The sequence below is a fragment of the Hakea prostrata genome, chromosome 11, assembly GCF_041222555.1.
Source record: "Hakea prostrata isolate BN-2017 chromosome 11, UWA_Hpros_2, whole genome shotgun sequence".
Taxonomy (NCBI): Eukaryota; Viridiplantae; Streptophyta; class Magnoliopsida; order Proteales; family Proteaceae; genus Hakea; species Hakea prostrata.
The window spans coordinates 18,097,038-18,114,306 of NC_142610.1; the positions used below are offsets into that span (position 1 = coordinate 18,097,038).

A 17,269-nucleotide genomic window follows, 5' to 3' on the forward strand; every position below is an offset into this window, starting at 1 on the left:
TGCTAGATCAGTGTCTTTTGTTACTATTCTTTAATTGTATATCTTGTTGTAACTGTATAAAGCATGTTAATCTTATTGTATACTTGTTGTTTGTAATGTTTTTGTATAAATTGTATCAATTATGGCTATGGTATGATGATTGATGGTTTGTGGTTCTGATGGAAAGGGTATTCCATTGGGATATATTGGCTTGAGTTATCAAAGGGCTATGGTATGGGACACATGCTCACTGATGCATCCAGCACTAGCATAACTACTGGATGACATACCTAGGAAAATTCTAGAGTTGCATGGCTAGGTACCCCACATACTACTACCCTTTCGGTAGGGGAATTGAAGCCGGATGACCCGTGACGATGGTGACGTGACTTTGATTCATCCTACAGCGGTAACTAATCCATGCGAAGATTCAGTGGTCTACTGTTGTTCATGCAATGGTAAGATTGCATATTGTTAGGGTTGGGCTCATGGACATCCAATGAGCGGACCAAGTGTCTAGAGGAGTCATGAGAGCTTTCTGCCCCCAACAATATGTGGATGACCATAGGGTTAGGGAGTGGGGTCCAATAGCGGTAGCCAGTCCGTGAGGGTTCTCATTCCTAGGTTGCGAAGAATACGGAACCGAATTGGTTGGTGCCATAAGGGAAGTATATGGACTTCATGTAGTGTGTTACCATTATGACTTGCATTGGATTAAAAACCCCGACATGCGCCAGTACTCATGCCAATGGTCGTGGTAAGAAAGTGTTGACTTAAACCTCAGCTATGGTTTGTAAGCCAAATGTGGACTTACCCCTTTACCCAGGATCCCAACAGAGGTATCCAGTCCGTGAGGGATCAGAGTGACTAGACCTACCCAGAGGAGGGCTAGTGTATATCTTAAAGCATGTCAACTGTTAGAGACTTGCATAGTTAGATCCTAGTAGCATTCATACTTCTAAATATTATACATATCATATATGCATTGGTGATTGTATTGACATATGGATGAGAATTATGTTATCCTTACTGAGTTCGTCAGAACTCATTCATTTTCTTGTATGTATTATATATAAGCTGCACAGATGGTGGCCTAACGTCGGAAGTTGGAATTATTTCATATGGAAGACTCCTCTCGTATGAAGAAAATATGGTACCGTCAATGGGAGATGGAGATAGCTTGTGTGGGAGCTCCTGCGAATGCATGGAGTACGCTTATAGCACCCATTGATGAACGGAGGAGACAATTTGCCAGGCATTTTTCCGATCATATGAAAAAGAACTGGAGAACCCCTTTCCTTGCTAAATTAGAAGACCAGTTTTTAGTTTAAAAAAAGAAAAGAAACCGGAAAGAAACTTATTCAGTCTTTTTGAATTGCTTCCGCTGAACTCATTATTCTTTTGATCATTGATTATTTCCTTTATTTTATTAGAGTATTTGGACTCTTGTAATCTTTCTATTAATTATTGCACTTATGCTTGCTCATGATTATCTATTATTTGCATTTATTATTATTGATGGTGGATCTTGTGACGGTTCGCTCCCACGGGTTGTAGGGCAAGTAACCGAGATCGGCGGGTGGGATGTGACAGCATCTCTAGCCCATCATGCTCCTAATCAAGCCCATTTCCCAACTTGAGAATTTGAAGGGACCTCTTGACATGTAAAATTGCATGTTTCATACCCAAAACTCCAAATATTCGTTTCAGTCCTAAATAATCATAAAATTTGCAAAAACAACATAAAATCCAAGGTAACTCTACTAAAAGTGTGTAAAATGCATGTTTTATGCCTTAAGATTTCATACATAAATGTGCTCATCATTCTACAAAGATTGATAAGCACCAAAAGCCATAAGACCATGTAACATAAATTAATTAAGTAGTATATTATTTAATTTAATGTAGAGGATATCTTGAAAGAATAGGAATATTTAAGTTTGTTAAGACTAGTAGTACGTTTTCTTCTTATTTTTCTTAGTCCAAATATATACAGGGCTTTGCCCCTGCCTAAGGAGAATTGAACTCTTGACAAAAAAAATATCGGGTGTATTTGATCCATTATATTACTAGGAGAAATTTCTTAGTGAAAAGAAATTAAGAAATCAGTGGAGCCAGTGGTGGATTATGAATTTCAAGCTTAATTTTTTGTATATTAATTACTATTCCAATATCTTTTAGAAATGCGACTCCTGGGTTGTATGGGAGAGCCATTATAAGAATCACAGAAAGAGAGCATTTTCCTCTCTAAAGCAATGTATGGCAAAAGAAATTGTTTATTTTGTAAATGATACCAACTATATATATCATTTCACCATAGGTTCTACTGATTTTTTTTTCTTTTCTTCAAGTTTGGTTCCAGATCAGTTGTACGACACACTCCACTCGATGGTTGAAGCTTGTAAGAGATGAGTGCACTTGTAGTTTAGTCACTTTCATAAGATGAGATGAGATGAGGACAATTCTACAGTTACAATTGGAAACTTAGTGGTTTAATTGAAGACACACTAGTGGAAGAACCCTCTTTGGAAACAGGAGCAAGGCTATGTACATCTGACTTTTCAGAAACCTTATTGAGCATGGGAGATTTGTACACTAGATACGCCATGTATGATGCTTTGGTAAATTTTGAATGTAAAACTAAATAACATTCTGCTTTGGATATAGTAATTAGAGATGATGCTACAGGACTTGGACAATATTGAACAACCTGTAACCCCAAGATACTGTTTGAAATAGAAAGACCCACTAAAAATACTGTTTGAAACAGAAAGACCCACTAAAAATAGAGAAGATTAGAAAACAGCTCACACTTGGTTTCGACAGCAACAGACTTGCTTTGGATTTTCAAGGAAGAGAGAACGAACACACAAGGAAACGGTATAAGAAGAATCCACACTGGTGCGGTTAAGAAGCTATGACACCAGTATCGTGGGATGACAGTCTTTGTCTTGGTCACCTGTATCGTGGGAGCCAGTGGTGGTCTTCTCTTCGGATATGATCTTGGGGTTACAGGTTGTTCGTTTATCAGAATTCTTGGGCTTCATTGAACATACTAATCATTAGTTTGTGTAATTTAGGGTTATTATTCATTACTGATTTGAACATTTTTATTTGGATTTGCTTGAAAACTGGTTCAGGGGGAGTGGCTTCCATGAATGAATTCCTTGACAAGTTCTTCCCTTCAACGTACGTGAGGAATGATGATGTAACTGTCGAAGACGAGGAGTACTGCAAATTCAATAGTCAATTACTGATCACCTACGAATCCTCAGTTTATCTTTTTGCACTGGTAGCTTCTATTATCGCATCGGCAGTAACCAGAACGTCTGGCCGCAAGGTATCAATGTTGATAGGAGGGTCTGTATATCTTGCAGGCTCCATCTTCAATTCTGTCGCCCAGAATATTTTAATGCTCATCATTGGTCGCATACTAATTGGCGTAGGAGTCGGTTTTGCAACTCAGGTATACATGTACATGATGATCGTCGTCGTTAGTTAATTTCCTGAAATGGTAACAATTAAACATGTTCGTTCAAGATGTTTTATACGTGATGGATATGATTGAATTGCAGTCTGTGCCTGTGTATCTATCGGAAATAGCACCTGCGAGACTAAGAGGTGCACTCAACACAGGGTTCAGTGTGGCCATCACAATTGGTGTTCTGGTTGCTCAGTTTGTGAATTATCGCGCAGCCCAGATGAAATCAAATGGGTGGAGATGGGCTTTCGGTTGTGCAGCAGTTCCAGCAATGATAATGACCGCAGGCGCGCTTGTGTTGCCTGATACCCCAAACTCTCTACTCTTAAGAGGCCACGTAGAGGAGGCCAAAGTAATGTTGGCCAAATTACGTGGTACCACTGATGTTGATGAGGAGTTTATAGACCTTATGGAAGCAACTGAGGAAACAGAGAGGGTTGAGAATCCATGGAAAAGCATCTTTCGGCGAAGATACAGGCCTTACCTCGTCATGGTTATTATGATTCCCAGTTTCCAGCAACTCACAGGTATCTTTCTCGTCTTCTATGCACCAGTTCTCTTCAAAACTTTGGGCATGGGTGTCGGTGCCATGTTCCTGAATGCTGTCAGCTACGGTGTTGTTAATGTAGTCGCGAATTTGGTTGCCGTCGTTTCTGTTGATAAGTGTGGCCGAAGGTTCTTGTTCCTCGTAGGTGGCGTTCAAATGATCATCTGCCAGATTTTACTAGGAGTGATCGTTGGAATGATATTTGGGACCAATGGAGATAGAACCTTGTTAAAGGAATATACTAATCTGTTGGCCATCTTGATTGGCATTTATATGGCTGGATTTGCTTGGTCATGGGGTCCTTTGACAATGTTGGTTGCCAGTGAGATCTTCCCACTTGAGGTCCGATCAGCTGGTCAAGCCACCTGTGTGTCTGTGAGCATGTTATTCTCCTTTATCATATCTCAAAATTTCCTTACCATGCTCTGTTATATGAAGTTTGGTGTCTTCTTCTTCTTTGCTGCATGGGAGGTTGTCATGACAATCTTCATCTATTTCTTCTTTCCGGAAACGAAGAACGTCCCTATCGAAGAAATGAGTAGGGTATGGAAGAAACACTGGTATTGGGGGAAGTATATCCATGATGAAGCTATCATTGGCAATTTCCAACTCTCAGCTGGAAGCTCTAGCTGCCTGAATAAATAAACTTGGAACTTGGAAGAAGAACAAATAAGCGTAGCTTTTACCCAAAAGAAATTGATAATTTAGCTTTAGCTTTTTTTTTTTTTCTTTCTTTTGGGTTGAGTTGGATCAGTTTAGTTGATTAACTGGGTCTCTGGGGGATTTTTATTTGCGGCTGCCAATGGTTTGGATTAGGCCACATCAGCAAACATTAATCGGATGGCTGTAAATTAAAGAGATAGAATATATATATGTAAATACAAAAGTTATTTTTACATTTAAAGTATTTAAATTTTTTAAATTTACAAAATCACATCCTTCCTCTTTTCCTGCCTCTAACCGACGAATTCCCAAATTCCCAACTTTCTTCATCTTATCAAAAATGCCTTCCTTCAAGTTCTCTCAAGTGTCCGAACCAACATTTCCCTATTGCAACGTTTTTACTTTGTCATCTAGGTTTTGCTGGGTTCTGCTTGGGTAAGTTTTTCTGGATCGGATGTGGGAAGACGACGACATCAGTGTCTGAGTTCGTGAAATTCTCCCTTCCAGCGCCGAAAACTGTAGGAAGCTACAACGATGAACTTCCCCAATGGAGAAATCGCTGGGCTATAATCAACTGCTCCTTCGGAGTTAACCGAACGATTTTCCGGTCAGCGAGTTGAGTCATGTAAACGGCGGACCAGCCATTGAAATTGAAAGGTTTATCAGCCGGATCATGAGCAGACACATGAAAGAGCCTTTCGAAAACAGTAGAGAGTTGCTCTGCTTTGGGATTTTCTCCACGGTTGAGGTAGATTATAGGTGAGCCGGTTCTTTCAGAGACGTAAAAAAGGGTTTGATCTTCGTCGGTGAACTGGCCATTGACGTTGATGGAGGAACCATAGTACGGCCTGCGATGATGGTGAAGACGATGGTTCCTCTGGGCATCATAGTGTTGCATCTTCGGACACTTTTGAGAAGATGAAGAAACGTTGGGAATTTGGGGATTCGTCAGAAGCAGGGATATGATTTTGTAAATTTAAAAAATTTAAATACTTTACATGTAAAAGTAACTTTTTGTATTTACATATATACTCCCTCTCTTTAATTTACAGCCGTCCGATTGAGTTTTGCTGATGTGGTCTAATCCAAGCCATTGGCAGCAGCAGGCAGCTGCTGCCGCAAATAAAAATCCGTAGCTCTGGGTGGGTTTTGGCTATTTTATTTTCTTTTTATAATACAAAGGATAATTTTAGCTAACAAGGGGGAAAAAAGTACACTTTGGATGAGTAATAAATAATGTTGATAATCAAGGTACGCACAAGTTAGCTCGAATGAACCTCAATTTTCAAAAAAAAAAAATATATATTGTTAATCCTTCTTGTAATGTCTTATATTTAAGATTTATTTAATTGCGGAATGGCTAGGTTAATAAGCCAAAAGCCATGAGACCATCTAACAAAAATTAATGAAGTAGTATATTATTTAATGTAGAGGATATTTTTAAGGGCTTGTTTGGTTACTTGAGTCTAAACATTTTAAAATCTAGAGATTTCAAATCTATAAATTTCAAATTTGTGGAGTCATGATTCATAAAATTAACTGTATGGTTAGCCTGAATCTTTGGAATGAAATCTGTAGATTCATCTTGAAAAAATATCTATGGAGTCATGGTTCAAATGTTTACCGCTTTTATAGTGGGTTCATACCCATAAATTTACAAATTTCACGTTTTTAGTGTAAAAAGGTGAATCCCTAAATTTCATGAATCCAGAGTATCAAACAACCAAAAAGATATAAATCTCCCATTTGTGAATCTAGAGATTTGAAATCTATGGATTCATGTAACCAAACAGGCCATGTAAAGAATAGGAATATTTAAGTTTGTTAAGACTACTAGTACGTTTTTCTTCTTTTTTTTAGTCCAAATATATACAGGGCTTTGCCCCTGCCAAAAGAGAATTGAACTCTTGACAAAAAGAATATCCGGTGTATTTGATCTATTATACTACTAGGAGAAATTTCTTAGTGAAAAGAAATTAAGAAATTAGTGGAGCCAGTGGTGGATTATGAATTTCAAGCTTAATTTTTTGTATATTAATTACTATTCCAATATCTTTTAGAAATGCGACTCCTGGGTTGTATGGGAGAGCCATTATAAGAATCACAGAAAAAGAGCATTTTTCCTCTCTAAAGCAATGAATGGCAAAAGAATGAAATTGTTTATTTTGTAAATGATGATACAGTAGATTTTAAGCTTTTCAGATCTCAACTACTATTGATAATCCTCTATTACCATTGGAGAGAACAAACTTGAAATGGACAACACCTCCTAGGGGAGTTTATAAGCTCGACACAGACATTGCTACAAGAGGGAGAAAGGAGGTTTGGGTTTTGTACTTCTCAAAGACACACCCACTCTTGCCATTTCAATCCAATCAAATTCCAGTTCTATGTTTGAAGGAGAGGTGCTATGTGTATTTGAGAAGGGCTTTTTGCAACTGTTGATGAAGGAATTAATTGTATTGTTGTAGAGAGTGATTGCCAGGAGGTTGTTCATTGGCTGCACAACCTCTTCCTTAGCCTTGTTAGTTTGAAACCTATTGTGGAGGATGTTACTCACTTATTTTCTTAATTCTTATCTTGTTCTTTCTCTTTTAGTCTCAGGGAGTGTAATCATTTAGCACACTCTTTGGTAGGAAGGCAGCCTCTACAAGGAAGATCAGCTGGCCTCTTTCCACCTCTTGGCTATCGGACATTTGTAATGCTGATGCCTTCCTTTCCTGTGCTGTTGAATGAAGTTATCTTTACCAAAAAAAAAAAAAAAAAGATATTTCTTGATTTTTCTTTTGTTATAAAGAGTATATCATCATTCTATGTTATTCCACATTCTTGAAATGTTAGAATTGTGTCTTGGATGAGATGGATGGCGGGGTTGTTGTGCAACACAGGCCATGTAACAGTGTGGATCATCCATTGAGCCTATAAAGTGAATGGCAAACAAACAACAATCACTATCACCTTGATAAAGTGTCTGATGCATCAAAGAATCATTCATGAAGAAAGTGGAACAATAAATTGAAAGTACACATCATTATCTGTATAAAATTGGAAATGGAAATCATATTACAATGAATGGAAGGAACACATAGAACATATCGAAGAACAAAAGAATGACCAAATGAATTTACAAATATAGAACCTGGGTGAGAAATGTAAGGACGGCCTTGGCCATTCCCAACACAACAAAATCAGATCCATTTTAAGGATCAAAGATAGCTAAGTTTGAGATATCTATGGTAAGATGATTGTTAGAACCCATATCAAGAGTAATCAAGAAAGTGAAGAATGAAAACTAGAGGTAGCAAAATTACCAAGGTATGAGTGATTAAATCATTTGGACATTGGGGAGGAAGGTGACTTGCTTGATGACAAATTTGACAAGAAGAAGGAGGACTATTGTTAAAGGAAGGAGCAACATTAGAGGAATCGAAAGCTAGTGCACGCAAAGAGTTCTATCTCCAAGACGGATTAAAGCCTCAGTTATTGTATCGACCACCATGGTTGCCACGACGACCATTGAAGTAACCAAGAGTAGATTTCTGTGGCTGACGATGATTAGTGTTCACAAGGGAATTAGAATGAGTAGACCAATCAATGGAGGAATTATCAAGATAACGAACAGCCACATTTTTAGAAACTGCAGGTCAGTCACCATTGAAGAAAATATCCACAAATAGAGCTCATGGCTTAGAAGAAGACCAGAAACTCCAAGAAAGTAAATGGTGTAGATCCAATGCAAATAGAAGTTGTAAATCCCTGTAATCATCTCCTAAACCTCTCAAAGCATCAAGCACAAGATCTTCATCATAGATCGAGTTATTAGTTTTGCATACCAAAGTTTGCCAAGCTCTGTGGCTATTTCAAGCACTGATGAATTGCGGAAGTATTTAGTCCATGAGAGACGAAATCAACCATCTTAAGAGATCATGACCGCAAAGTAGAGGGATGAACAAAGTCTTCCACGAAAGGTTGTTCGCCACAGTCAGTTTGAGAGAAGAGAAGGAATAATGGAGAGAGTAACAGGAGCAGTTGTTATGTTGTGACCCAAATTCTTCTACCTGACTTCAAAGGTGGACCAGCACCAGCATATTTTAGTGGGTGACCCCGATGGATCAACTATCTTACCTGATTGGAGTCTATATATATAAGAGTATTTTATGTTCGTCTACGAGACATTTGAGAGATATGGGGATTTTCAGTGTAGGATTTGGGTGAGAGCTCTTGTAATGCCATTCTTGGCGATTAGTTTTAAGATCTCCACCATTTCTTTCTTCTACATGGTGAAAAGCTCTTCCTCTTCGCTTGTGGGCATACCACACCACATTGGTGTGTGAACCACATTAAATCTTTGTGTGTTTTAACTTGCTCTCTCTCTGTTTCAAATTGTGATTTCCTGGTGTTCGTTTTAACTGAAGCCATGGCAATTCAAGAATTTCAAGAAGCAAGAACTAGAGAAGAATCTAGAAGAAAACAAAACAGGACCGTGCAAGACTAAGAAGACTCGCAAGAGCAAACGCGACTTGATGCCATGTAAAGATTGAGTATTCACTGAATAAAATACTAAGTATGAGAGGTATATTTAGGTATCTAACAATACATCATAAGTACTTAGACAATAGCTATTGTATACAATTACTAGACTAAATCCCTATCCTTTACAATTAGTTTTAATTTCCCAACAATTGAGGCCCAAGCAAAACCTTCTACTGGACTACAAGATTACAAAAAAAAATGACTTAATCATAATCCTACTTGTATGACTATATCGTCACGAGAAATTTTAAAGATTTGGGGATTTTTCAACTTAGGGTTTGGGTGAGAGTCCTTGTAATGCTATTCTTAGCAATTGGTTGCGAGAACTCCACTATTTCTTTCTTCTACATAGTGAAAAGCTCTTCCTCTTCCATCGTGGACCTAACACACCACATTGATGTGTGAACCATGTTAAATCTTTGTGTGTTTTCATTTTCTTTCTGTTTCAAATCATGATTTTGTGGTGTTCATTTTAGTAATAGCCATAGCAATTCAAGAATTTCAAGAAGCAAGAACCGGAGAAGAATCTGGAAGAAAACAGAACAAGACCGTACAAAACTAAGAAGACTCGCAAGAGCAGACGCAACTTGATGCCATGTAAAGACTGAGTATTGTATTGAATAAAATACTGAGAATGAGAGGTGTATCTAGGTATCTAACAGTACACCATAAATACTGAGTATGACTCATCTTGATCCCTATCCTTTACAATTAGTTTTAATTTCCCAACAATTGAGGCCCAACCAAAACCTTCTACCAGACTCTAAGATTAAAAATATTAAAGAAAAAAAAGAGTTCATTATAATTTTACTTAATATTATACACTAAATAGTACTGTTTAAAACCGAAAGACCCACTAAAAATAGAGAAGACCAGAAAATAGTTCACACTTGGTTTCTACAGCAACAGAATTGTTTTGGATTTTCAAGGAAGAGAGAACACACAAAGAAATGGTATAAGTATCCACTTGTCCGGTTAAGAAGCACGATGATGGGATGACGGTCTTTGTGTTCGTCACCTGTTTTGTAGGAGCCGCCGGTGGTCTTCTTTTTGGATATGATCTAGGAGTTTCAGGTTGTGTGTTTATTAGAAATCATGGGCTTCATTGAACGTACTAATCATTCGTGTAAAAAATTAACAACCCCAGCAAGTTTGTGTAATTTAGGATTATTATTCATTAATGTTTTTATCATTTTTAATTGGATTTATTTGAACTGGTTCAGGGGGAGTGACTTCCATGAATGAATTCCTTGAGAAGTTCTTCCCTTCAGTGTTCGAGAAGATGAATGATGGAACTACCAAAGAAGATCAGTATTGCAAATTCAATAGTCAATTACTAACCTGCTTCACATCTTCTCTTTATCTTGTTGCACTGGTAGCTTCCTTCGTCGCATCAGCAGTAACCAGAACGGCTGGCCGGAAGATATCAATGTTGATAGGAGGATCTGTGTATCTTGCAGGCTCCATCGTCAATTGTTTTGCCGACAATATTGTAGTACTCATCATCGGTCGCACACTAGTTGGCATCGGAGTTGGTTTTGCAAATCAGGTATACATGATCGTCTCTTTACTCTTAATTTCCTGAAATGGTAACAATAGGCATCAAGATGACAAAAAGATATAATTGATTGGGGTATGATGGATTTAATTAATTGCAGTCTGTACCTGTGTATCTATCCGAAATGGCACCAGCAAAACTAAGAGGAGCATTCAATATGGGATTCCAAATGGCCCTTACAATTGGTATTCTGGTTGCTCAACTTGTGAATTACGTCACAGCCCAGATGAAATCAGATGGGTGGAGATGGTCTTTGGGTATTGCAGCAGTTCCAGCAGTGATAATGACCATAGGCTCAGTTGTGTTGCCTGACACTCCGAACTCTCTACTCGAAAGAGGCCACGCAGAGAAGGCCAAAGCAGTGTTGGCCAAATTACGTGGTACCACTGATGTTGATGAGGAGTTTATAGACCTTATGGAAGCAAGTGAGGATTCAGAGATGGTTGACCACCCATGGAGCGATATCATTCAGCGAAGATACAGGCCTCACCTCGTCATGGCTATTATGATTCCTCTCTTCCAGCAACTCACAGGTATCAATGTCATCATGTTCTACGCACCGGTTGTCTTCAAGACATTAGGGTTCGGTGACGATGCCTCCCTCATGTTCGCTGTCATTTTTGGGCTTGTTAACTTGCTTGCATCCTTGGTCTCCATTTTCTCCATCGATAAGTTCGGTCGAAGGTTCTTGTTCATTGAAGGTGGATTTCAGATGTACATCTGCCACATCTTGGTAGGGGCTGTCATAGGACTGAAATTTGGGAACAATGGAGAAGGAACCTTGTCAAAGGATTATGCTAATCTGGTGCTCATCTTAATTTGCATATATGTAACTGCATACGCTTGGTCATGGGGTCCTTTGGGATTGATGGTTCCTGAGATATTCCCACTTGAGGTACGATCAGCAGGTCAAGCCTTGAATGTAGGTGTGAACATGTTCTTCAGCTTTGTTATAGCTCAAACTTTCCTTCTAATGCTTTGTCACATGAAGTATGGTCTCTTCTTCTTCTTTGCCGCATGTGAGATTGTCATGACATTCTTCATTTACTTATTCCTTCCGGAAACGAAGAACGTACCTATCGAAGAAATGAATAGGGTATGGAAGCAACACTGGTTCTGGGGAAAGTATATTACTGATGAGGTTGTCATCGGCAATTTCGAACTCTCAGCTGAAAAGATTGCCCCTGAATAAATAGACTTGGAAGAAAAAAAAACAAAACAAGCCTAGCTTTCCACTTAGATTCGTGGGCTTTCCATTTTCTTCTTTCATCTTTTACGGTTTGATGTTAAGTTAGCTTTTGCTGCCATTGCCATAGGTTTTTTTTTTTTTTTTTTTTTTTTTTTTTGTCTGAGCATCAGTTTTGTTAATATTGTAACATTTTGGTCTAAGCTCAAATACTTCTCAATCTCTGGATGCCTTTTGTTCTTCTTGCCCTTTGGTCAAAAGAAAATTCTTCTTACTATTTCTCTTGATTATAGTTTTGTGTGTATTATTCATTATTGTGGCTATAACCTGATCTTATGACTGTAGATCACATCCACAGGTAGTCGGGCAGGTTTGATCACTGTCGGGTAGGGTGTGACATACATGGCAACTATTGAATCTTGAATATTGAGTGATTAAATATTCTATGCTTTTTGTAAACCGGCCTAATTAAGCGGGTTCATTGATCAAACCAACCATCGATTCATCTCGTCTCTACCCACTTCACACAATCGCCGGCCAAAGTCTATGAAGAGTAAAAAAGGCAGCAACTATAGTGCAACAATTCCGAGATGCCCTGCTTGATTGTAAGTGTCTAGAGCATAGAAAAAATTCGACGGAAACTCAAGTTTCAACTAGGTGAAAATGGGAAACCTAGGTGGGAAATTGGGAAATTTCGAGGAAACTAAGGATTTTTTTGTGTAAGTTTTGACAAGTTTTAGGGAGTATTTTAAGGTGAGACTCTGCATTTAAGCTAATTAGAGTATAAATAAAACATTAGTTGTATTTTGCTAAAAAAAATCAATGTACATATGTCATTTAATGTACATAAAATCAATGTAGAGTTGTCCGAGAAGTACACTATAAACTTAACTACTTAAGTACATAACATTCAATATATATTTTCTAACTTCAAAACATCAAATACAAAATAACTAACAATAAAAGAAAAGTACAAGAGGAGTGTCTCGATTGATCCATCATATAAGTTGAGTAGTATTATGCCTATAACATCCCCTCCTCCAACCAACGAATATAGACATCCCATGACATTTTATGCTTAAGATTGTCAAGGTAATCAACAACTGTAACTTTATAAGTATGCTCATCAACATACCTAAGATAACCAGTCTGAGGAAACAGTGGCGGACCCAGGATGCAATAGTGGGGGGGCCGAAGAATGAAAGCCAGTAACCTTCCTATTTGGGGTCCCACCGTTAAATTATTTTATTAAATTAAAGAATAGAACCACATATATTTTATGGGGCCCACACATATTTGAAAAAAATGATAACTTATTGATAATGATATTTTTTTTTTCGACAAAATATAGGTAAAATTAAAGCAACAATATAAAAAAATATACACTTGACTTCAACCCTAAAAAGTTAAATACCCACATATATTTTGTGGGGTCCACACATATTTGAAAAAAATGATATATTTTTTTTCCGACAAAAATAGGTAAAATTAAAGCAACAATATAAAAAAATATACACTTGACTTCAACCCTAAAAAGTTAAATGCAAACCAAAATTTTCTTTCGTAAGAGATGTAAACCAAAAAAAATTTTTAGGTAAGAGATGCAAATCAATGGTAGTTAGTTACCTACTAACTAAAGACATTTTATTCACAATACAAAATCAAATAACAAAAATTGCGGAAGAAATAAAGAAACATATATAAAATATAAAATCAAAAAGAATAACAAAAGAAAAAAGAAATAAATTGAGAAAAAGAAAGAGATTTAATTGTGGAGTAGATTTTTTTCCAAATTTTCTTAAGCCACGCTTATAGAAAGGGAAGAGAATAAATAGGAAAAACAGATGATAAAGAGAATAAATAGGGATTGAAGGGTTAGTTTTTAATTAGAAATAACATTTTGATTTTTGAATACCTAATAAGATTTTTAACCCACGTTTATAGAAACAGAAGAGAATAAATAGGAAGAAAAGATGAGAGAGAATAGATGGGAGAATAAATAGGGATTGATGAATTAGTTTTTTTATTAGGAATGGTATTTATACCCATCATTTTACCTTTAAAAATTGTTCACAATATTGGGTGGGGGGGAAATAGTGACATTTCACATGTGGGAAGAGAAAAAATCGGAAAAATTAAAGGAATTGGGGAATATGCATAAAATTTTAAAAAATCCGGGGGGGGGGCCATGGCCCCTCCGGCCCCTTCATAGGTCCGCCCCTATGAGGGAATACACAATTTAGATAGGGAAGTTCTGATGGAAGAGGTATTTGGAGAAACATGAAAGAAACAAAAAAAATTGAAAATATGGGAAAGCTACAAAACATGCAAGAAAAAGTCTCATGTTTCCATGAAATTTCCCATGTTTCCCACGAAATGGAGAATTTTTTTTTTCTCATAAACCAACTGGTCTAGCTGGGTTGAACCAAGTTTCGACAAGTTTTGAGGTTTCGACAAAATTTCGACAGTTTCGATCGAAACTTGGGATTTTTTTCAGTCCTCTAGTTTTTCATTTCGAGGTTCTCAAAATGGAAAATTTTGGTGGAAATTTCACAAGTTTCGATGGAATTTTGTTCTATGGTCTAGAGTTGATGTAGTGGAAGAGGCAGTCGATTATTGCCATTGACACTGCTAGAGATCTTTGAGTTTTTCACATCATCCGTGATCCCTCAATGATTCATGGCGATATTAAACCTAGTATTGTCTTGTTTGATAGTTACTTCTCTATGAAGATCATTGATTTCGGTCTTGCTCGAATAAAGATTAAGGATAACTCCAATGCTTTTGTCCTGGAGATTCGAAGATCGATTCCCCTGAGGTTAACAAGGAAAATGGATCTAAGCGAAAAATTTTGGAGAAATTGAAAAGCAAATAAAACCTCTTCTTCATCAATTTGATTCTATTCTGTTTGCCTTAAATGGAAACCATTTCTCAAATAGCTTTAAATAATAGCTATTTCACATTCCCATTCCCATCTGTTCGTCACAGGAAGAGATGACATGTGTTTAGCAAGGAGAGGGTGTCACGCTCAAGGACCTAAAGAAGAAAATGGTAGATAATGTCGGGGAAAGAGATTGGGATAAGTTCCATAGCCTAGAAATCTCCTTCTTGCATTGGGAATTTCAATAATCCCACAAATCCCTCATGCCCGTTTCAGGAATACCTTGCTTCTCCCTCTTATTTGAGTTCTCCCATTATTTGGGTTTTCACCACTAGCTACCACAACCATCACCGCCAATTCTTTAGCTCAGGTACCTTCTCCAAAACACATAATTCCACTTTTTTAGCATTAATTCCAAGGTAGAAAGTCCAGAATCAGTAGGAGACTTCAGGCCTATTAGTTTGTGCAATATGAGCTATAAAATTATCTCCAAGATCATGGTCAATCGATTGAAGAAGATCCTTCCTAGCTTAATTTCTTTTCAGCAAAATGGTTTTGTTAAAGGAAGGCATATTCAAGACAATATTTTGATAGCTCATGAACTTATGCATAAAATTCACAGCCATAGAAAAAGGAAAAAATGATTGATGGCTGTAAAACTGGATATGAGCAAGGCATATGATAGAATCAAATGGGGTTTTCTGGAAAAAGCTTTGAAAGCATATGGCTTCCCTAATATGTGGATCCAATGAGTCATGTTTTGTGTTTCCACTGTTACATATACTCCTCTGATTAATGGATCTCTATCCACTTCTTTATCACCTTCTAGAGGTCTTAAACAAGGGGATCCATTATCATCTTACTTATTCGTCCTTTTTGCGGAATTGCTAACTTCACATTTAGAACTGCAAACCCAGAAAAAGAAATTAAAAGGCATTCAATTGAGCAGAGATGGGGATAAAATCTCCCATCTAGCATTTGCAGATGATCTAATATTGTTTGGTCAGGTAACTATAAAAGAAGCTAAAGCTTTTGTTCATGTCATCAAGAAATATTACTAGATCTCAGGACAAGAACTGAACATTAACAAAACAAGAGTTCACTATAGTCCAAATTCTACTTCAGCTATCAAAAGAGAGTTGTCTTCCCAATTCCACATCATCCAACATCATCAGAGGATATCTATCTAGGCATACCTCTATTCCCAGGAAAGCTAAAAAAGAAGCATTGTCGTACACTCATTGACAGGGTAAACACTCGATTGCAAGAATGGAAATCCAGATATTTGGGTTCTCCTGGAAAAGCAGTTTTGATACAATCTACCCTTGCCAATATGCCTTCTCACTTTATGTCATGCTTTTGCCTTCCTTCGACAATCACAGAGGTACTTGAGAAACAAATGAGAGCAGTCTTCTGGTCAAACGGCAAAAAACAGCAAGTTCATATGATAGACTAGAACACTATTTGCTTACCCAAATCTTTAGGCGGGCTAAACTTCAAATCTCTCAGTGATTTTAACCTAGCCCTTCTGTCTTGGAAGGCATGAGACTTACTTCAAAAACCCCAATCTTTGTGGGGGAGGTTGATGTTACAAAAATATTGTAAAAATTCCTCTTTTTTTGAAGTTGCTTCCCACTCTACAAACTCATGGGGCTGGAAATCTGTACTATTGGGTAGAGATCTACTCAATAAAGGACTTATATGGCAAATTGGCGATGGAAAAAACTTACATTCTTGGACAAGCAACTGGATTCCCAACATAGGTCTGGACAGAGGCTGTTATCCGATAGCCCATAAAGCCCCTACAAAAGTTGCACATTTCATAGATCCTCGCACTCATTCTTGGAATAGAAATCTTCTTCAACATTGGTGGCCACCGAAATGATAAGCCAGAATTCTTACAATACCTATATCATTGTCAGGACAACCAGATAGGTTAATTTGGCATGGGACTACAGATTGAAAGTTTTCAGTTAAATCAACATATAGATTCTCTGCAGATAGAAAAGTCAATTCTACAAGTTCACAACAGTTACAGATGCCCCCTGGATCAAACTCTGGAAAATGCCCCTAAATCCAAGAGTTACTCATTTCATCTGGAAAATTCTGCACAAAAAACTTCCAATTGCCTCACTTTTACTCCAAAGAGGATGCTCATGTTCCCCCAACTGTCTTCGATGTGGAGAAAGCAATCCAAACCCAAATCATATTTTCATACAGTGTCCCTTTGCACAGGAGGTTTGGTAGGCTTTTCAATTTTCTTCTATGTTCATAAATGGTAACTTACAGAACATAGTTGCACAGTTAATCAGTCAGAAGCCTTCAACATCGGACTCTGTATCCACTCTAAGGCTCTTCATTGCGCTTTGCTTATTTGGAAAGCATATACAGACTTGATAGAGCCACCTCACACCTCATCTGCTACTCAAACTTACTTTCAA

At 37.5% G+C, this 17,269-nt stretch overlaps 1 protein-coding gene and 1 pseudogene across 1 annotated transcript; both read left to right on the top strand.

Moving 5' to 3' along the window:
- Positions 1–2,915: 2,915 nt before the first annotated feature.
- LOC149000532 (sugar transport protein 10-like) lies at positions 2,916–7,595 on the top strand. Its single transcript, XM_089139179.1, has 5 exons — positions 2,916–2,994; positions 3,120–3,445; positions 3,555–4,605; positions 7,307–7,407; positions 7,512–7,595. The coding sequence occupies exons 1-5, from the start codon at positions 2,916–2,918 to the stop codon at positions 7,593–7,595; spliced, it is 1,641 nt and encodes a 546-aa protein (XP_088995305.1).
- A 2,603-nt stretch (positions 7,596–10,198) lies between these two features.
- LOC149000533 (sugar transport protein 10 pseudogene) lies at positions 10,199–11,953 on the top strand (annotated as a pseudogene).
- Positions 11,954–17,269: the final 5,316 nt, after the last annotated feature.

Coding starts and splice junctions, on each gene's coding strand:
- LOC149000532 (XM_089139179.1), top strand. CDS start 2,916: ATGACAGTCTTTGTCTTGGTCACCTGTATCGTGGGAGCCAGTGGTGGT. Junction 3,446..3,554: donor GAGTCGGTTTTGCAACTCAG/GTATACATGTAC, acceptor ATTGAATTGCAG/TCTGTGCCTGTGTATCTATC. Junction 4,606..7,306: donor CCATGATGAAGCTATCATTG/GCAATTTCCAAC, acceptor ACTCTTTGGTAG/GAAGGCAGCCTCTACAAGGA.